At 44.7% G+C, this 6000-nt stretch overlaps 1 protein-coding gene across 1 annotated transcript in view; it reads left to right on the top strand.

The window, feature by feature from the left end:
* Positions 1-1042: 1042 nt before the first annotated feature.
* The window catches only part of SNX2 (sorting nexin 2), a 32501-nt gene continuing 27543 nt past the window's right edge, over positions 1043-6000 (top strand). Inside the window, exon 1 of the mRNA XM_051789396.1 lies at positions 1043-1204. Coding sequence (XP_051645356.1) covers positions 1097-1204 — 108 coding nt within the window. The 5' untranslated portion in view covers positions 1043-1096. The remainder of the gene's footprint in view (positions 1205-6000) is intronic.

Below are 6000 nucleotides of genomic sequence, written 5' to 3'. Positions count from 1 at the left end.
GCTTGACTGTTCCTTTTCCATCTACTTCTACACATCTAAGAAGAGATATTGTCCTTTTTATTTATTTATTTATTTATTTTAATTCTTGCTCTTAAATCTCCTCTGTTTGGTAACTTCTTTGCTACTTGCAATCGGAAACTTGGGGTTCCTGAGCTTCAACACTAATTTAGTTCTCCTGAGTGGGAGATTTACCAGGTCTCACTCAAAGCACTGAGGCATGAAATGTTCTCAGATGTTGGCAGGTATGAGGGACATTCTCTCCTGACTTAGCAGTCCACATCTCTCAGGACAGAGCTCTCCACAATTTATGACATCGTGAGCTTAGGCAATACAGCCAAAATTATGCATTGTATTCTACGTTTTCAAGATGACATGTATTTCTGTTTACATATTTACAACTTTCTGGAAATAAATATGGCGACTAGTGACAATTGGTGTCCCCCAGCAGCCAGTACTGGGACCGATACTGTTCAACATCTTTGTTGGTGACACGGACAGTGAGATCGAGGGCACCCTCAGGAAGTTCACTGGCAACACCAAGCTGAGTGGTGCAGTCGACATGCTGCAGGGAAGGGATGCCATCCAGAGGGACCCGGACAGGCTTGAGAGGCGGCCTGTGCGAAACTCATGAAGTTCTACAAAGCGAAGTGCAAGGTCCTACACCTGATGGGGAGAGGAAAGAGAAGAGGAAGGGGATGGAGACTGGGAAAAAGTTGGGAAGGGTATAGGGAAAGGGGAGGGGATGGAGAAGGGGATGGCAAAGGGGAAGGGATGGGAAAGGGGAAAGGGGATGAGGATGGGGAAGGAGATGGGGAAAGTGATGGAAAAGGGGAAGGGGAGGAGGTAGAGGATGGGGAAGGGGGTAGGGATGGGGAAAGGGATGGAGATAGGGAAGGGAATGGGGAAGCGGATGGGGAAGGGTTGAGGAGAAAGGAAGAGATAGGGAGGGTGATGGGGAAGGGAAAGGGGTTGGCAGAGGAACGCGGATGAAAACGGGAAGAGAAGGAGAGGCGGCCGGTCCCGCCCCCACCCCGGTCACGTGCCGTCGGGGCCGGTGGTGCGGTCACGTGACGCGGGGGCCGGGCAGCACGGGAAGATGGCGGCGGAGCGGGAGCCGCCGCCGCTGGGGGAGGCGAGGCCCGCTGACCTCGAAGAGCTGGAGGATGGCGAGGACCTCTTCACTAGCACCGTGTCCACCCTGGAGGTGAGAAGAGACAGCCCGCCGCTGCGCGCCCCGAGCCTCGCAGCCGGGTCGGCGCCCGCCGGGCCCTCCCGTCCGCTCCACTCCCGTCCCGTCCCGTCCCCTCCCGTTCCATCTCGTCCCCGCCCTGTCAGCCCGCTGGTCCCTCGCCCCTGCCCCCCGCCCCGCCGCAGCCCCTCACCGACCGGGTCTTCCGCTCGTGCCCCGGGAGCGGCCGCTCGACGCGTCCCTCCCGGCGCGGGGATCCCCTCGGGGCTCCTCCCGCCGAAAGAAACCCACAACTCTTGTCTCGGAGTGCCGCTATCCCGGGCCGCCGCTCTCCCTCCTCCTAGCCCCTTTTTGTGCTGCTGGGGTAAAAAATATTCCCACCTTTCCTCTTTCCAGTTTCGCTGGTCTGTGCGTGTCCGTCCCCTCACTCCCACCTTGGACTTTGAGGGGATTAATAACAGCCTATTTTCTTTGTTTGGCCTCTTTCCGAGGCTTCACCCTCTTCCAGTTCGCGAAAATTTGCAAAAACTTATTTCTCTCTGAGGTTTGTTACACGGGAGTCGGCGCAGTTCTTGTCTGCGGCGGCTGCTGGGACCTGCTGGAAAAGGAGCATGAGGAGACTTGAGAAATGCTTTCTGTGTTCATCCCTTATAGTGCGAGCTTTCCCTGGCGAGTTGTTGTGGTCACGTCTCGCCTCTGTGTGTTGCCATTATCTTCTGGAAGAACTTCGGTTTTTCCTGTGCACAGTTACCCATTCAAAAAGGAAATCTTTCTGTTCCTCTTTTCCTGAGAGTTTTCTATCCCTGACCTTTACAGTAATGGGATTGGTATAGGTTTCTATGTTTTTACTCTGGCTGTTGCCTGTCCTTAACAAAAAAAAAGCCCACTGTACAAAGAGGCTTTTAAATGGATTTTAAAGTCACTTGCCTTCTATCAAGCCACTGTCTTTTTTTCTTTCTTTTTATAGATGCATAATCTGTGCATTGATAGAAAAAGATCTGTGGAAAAATGCTGTAAAGGAATAGGAAATGATGTGAACCTGCAGTTGCATGAGTAGACTTCTGTGCATCTCTGTGTGACATTGTGTATTGCTGGAGTCTTGTTATGTGCGCTGAGAAAGACTGTAGTGTAACATTAACATCTTCGTTCACTGTGATCTAGAATTAAAGCTGCAGGAGATAAGATAAATTTAGTATCTGCACAGTAACAAGGAGAAGTCCTCATCCTAATGATTAAAAAGTTACTGAAAACTCTTCTAATTGCAAAAACTGGCAAAGAAACACTTTGTATCAGTTGCTTTGGCTGAGAGTTCCCCTTCGCTGCTGCGGTGTGTGTACACAGTCGGTTTGGAAGACAGTCCTTAAGTAGAAAGGGGAAGCCTCTTTGCTTGAAGAGAAGCTTTTAAAAAGCTGTGTCAGTAAAGCTTTTTTTGACATCTAGTCGGCTACAGCATTTGGAGAAGTGCCTTAACCATGTGATTTTTTTCTGGCAAATTTGTAAGAAAGAGGTCATGAAAATTGACTTTAGGCTTCTCACTAGCTTGAACGTGGATTGATGAATGCAGTTTATAGGGTACTACAGTCCACAGAATAATGATTATCTCGTGATGTGGGCTTAGTTAAACTTCTATCTTGAGTGTTACTTTAATCTGGTAAATATTCATAAACCAGCTCATCATAAATGGCAGTGGGAGTTCTGTTGTAACAAGAGAATCACGCTTTTTGTTGTTGATCCTGTATTTGCTGATAGCAGAGGTGAGAGTGTGGCAAGAGACGGTGAGGTCCAAAGCCAGCTTATATGAAGGCTGTGGTACTTTGGAAGGGTTCCAAACTGGTTCATCTTGAAGCTGTTCATTTGCTTTTAGCTTGATTTTCTGTAATGGAAAAATACATGGAGGAACTTGAAAATGATCAGTAAACAGTAGATGTGGTAATCTATCAAGGATGTCATTTAGGGCAGGGTGTGTAATCTTATTGCCAGTTTTGCTGGTTTAAAAGTTAACCATCAGGGGAAATGAACTCAACTCAAGAGAGAGATTATAAGTCAGAATAACAATTTAATAAAATAATACAATAAGTACAATTATACAAACAAACAATTGGTCTTAACCCACAAAACCCAAATGTATAACCCAGCACCCTGGGGCATGAACAAAGTGGTATTCCTTGGGCCCCCCCCGAGTCCAAAGTTAAGGGAGAGGGGAAAAACCTGCTGGTGGGAGAGCTATTGCAGTCTGGTCAACAGTGGTGATTGCAGTCCAGTTGAGGGTGCTGGTTTCAGTCTGGTTGAGAGCAGTGAGCTGCAGTCTTCCTCTGGATCCCACGAGTGGTAAAAAGGTTCCGAAATTCCAAGTTTATATATTCTCCAGTTCAGGCAGGAATGATCAATCCTTCCCTCAGAGCGGGGAATTCCATAAAAGGGTATGAGGATGCTCAGGAACATCTACAGGCCTCTACTGCTAACAATTTCTGGGAAATGGCATGGAAGGCTATAGAATACACAGTTTTGGGTTACACCCATACCATGATGAACTGATCTCAGCTGTCCTAACTAGGACACGAGTTTATTGGTGTATGTCAAAGATCTGCAATATATATTTGGTTTTTGCATAGAAGGCATAACAGTAGATAACCACAGATGACATTAATCGTAGTCATTCAATTTAACAGTGGCAATTATTGAGGAAGCAGTAAAGACCCCATTGGAATATCTGAGAGGAAAATACTAAGTCCTTCAATACTGTACGGTACCTTTGTAGAAAGCTGAGTTTGTATCCAGGATTAATTGGTGTAATTCTACTGGAAGTGTGTGTCTTGTTGCTTGATGTTAAATCCAGGCTGTAATGGAAGCATGTGGACATTGCTCCTATGTGGCTGCTTACTTTCTGCTGGAAATAAAACTGTCCTGCTGTTGAATCTGTTCTCTCTGCCCATGCTGTGAGTTGTGAGCTCCTGTAACCCCGTTTCAGACAATGAGCTGTGTTAACCTGAACAACTATAATATGATTGTCACCTTTTGTCAGCCTACTGTATTTTGACTGAAGGAGGCTAGGTAGGATTCAGACAAGTAGTTGAACTAGTTTGAGGTGGACCCTACTATTAAGAGGAGGGAGGATGTGCAAACATTTAGAGCTATAATTTCAGCGAGCAGAAAATGTGAGAACTTGTTCTTGTTTCTTCATAAGTCAGAGCTATAAGATGCTTAGTTATTGCCTCCAAACATAATGAACAATAAAAGAAAATTAAGCTTATTATTGCCCTTGTGAATTGGAATGGGTCCCTGGCTCTCTCACCAGAAACTTGTTTTCAAGAAAACAAGGAAGGATCCTGACTGTCCTGCGTACCTGGATGTCCTGGCCATTTGGTATCTTGGTTATTGAATGCTTCACTTAATTTTCAGCTCACCAGTCATTCAGAAATTTCACAGCCATGTACATTTCAGGAAATGGACATGTTTGTGACATTTTGTGAATCCTTTGCATCAAGTAAGTTTAAAATTTCTAAACAGCTATATTGTTTGTCTGTGTCTGGGCCTTGAGCTTTTATGTTAGTCTCATCTTCTGTTTCTTGTCTGATATGCAGATTTTCGCTACACTAACTACTAACTCCTTTGACAGCCATTTTATTCAGCCATTTTAGCTGTACTTTGTAGAGATAAAGAGGCAAAATTGGGATCCTGTCTTTTAGCTTGCATATGTAGAAGACTGTAACTGGAATAGCTTAATATGCTGAAGGGTGCTTTTTTGGTTTTTATGGTGATGGATGCATGGGTGCTTTTTTGGTTTTTGAGAACCTGGATAGCACTAGCTGTGCAAAATCATCAGATTATTTGGAATTATCGAGTCCAGTTTCTGATATGTTCAGGGCTGTGTCTTGCTGGGTTTTTGTAGTTCCCTGAGGGCTATGTGTGTTTAGAAGAGAAAAAACTAAAACTTCATTGCAAAACTCTTAAAAACAAGCTGATGCAGTGTTCAGACCATGAATAATTTTTAATAAATTTTTACATGTTGTCTTTTTCGTATAAAGTCCCAAATGTTTCCAAAGATATTTAACTCCATGCTTAATTTATCTTATCTGAGAATGACAGCTGTTTAAAAATACCAAAGAGCCACAGAAAGTTTAATAGACCAGGAGATACCTTATTCATCTGGCAGCTGAGCCCCACACACTCACTGACTCCTGCCAGCAGGATGGGAGAGAAGATTGGAAGGGTATAAGTTAGAAGATGGGTAGGTAGAGATGAAGAGAATTTAATGGGTATAGTAAAAGCTGCACACACAAACAATATCATTAATTCATTCACCCCTTCCCATGGGCAGGCCTGTGTTCAACCATCTCCAGGAAGACACTTCATCACATCTAATGATGACTTAGTGAGACAAATGCTGTAACTCCAAACATCCTCTGCATCCTCCTTCTTCCTTGTACCTTTTATTGCTGAGCACGGTGTTACAAGGTATGGGATATCCCTCTGGTCAGTTGGGGCCAGCTGTCCCAGCTGTGTCCCCTCACTGTTTCTTGTGGACTCTCAGCCTACTTGTTGACAGGGCAGTGAGTAATAGAGAAAGCCTTCATGCTACCTAAACAAAGTTCAACCATAAGTGAAACATCAAGGCTGCATTGTCAACACTGTTTTAGTTGCAGATCCAAACCATAGAACTCTGCAAGCCATTATGAAAAAATTAATTCTATGCTAGCCAAAACCAGTACACAGCTGAAAATTCACTTTATCCATAAATTATCTGCAAAATTAAACTTTAGTATCTACTATTCTTAAAAGCAGAACTTAACATTTATAACAAATGCAAATTT

The sequence above is a fragment of the Manacus candei genome, unplaced genomic scaffold, assembly GCF_025592945.1.
Source record: "Manacus candei isolate 608988 ecotype Guabito, Panama unplaced genomic scaffold, ASM2559294v1 h1tg000027l, whole genome shotgun sequence".
Lineage (NCBI taxonomy): Eukaryota > Metazoa > Chordata > Aves > Passeriformes > Pipridae > Manacus > Manacus candei.
The sequence above is the reverse complement of the archived record's forward strand: the minus strand, read 5'-3'. Positions and strand labels throughout refer to the sequence as shown.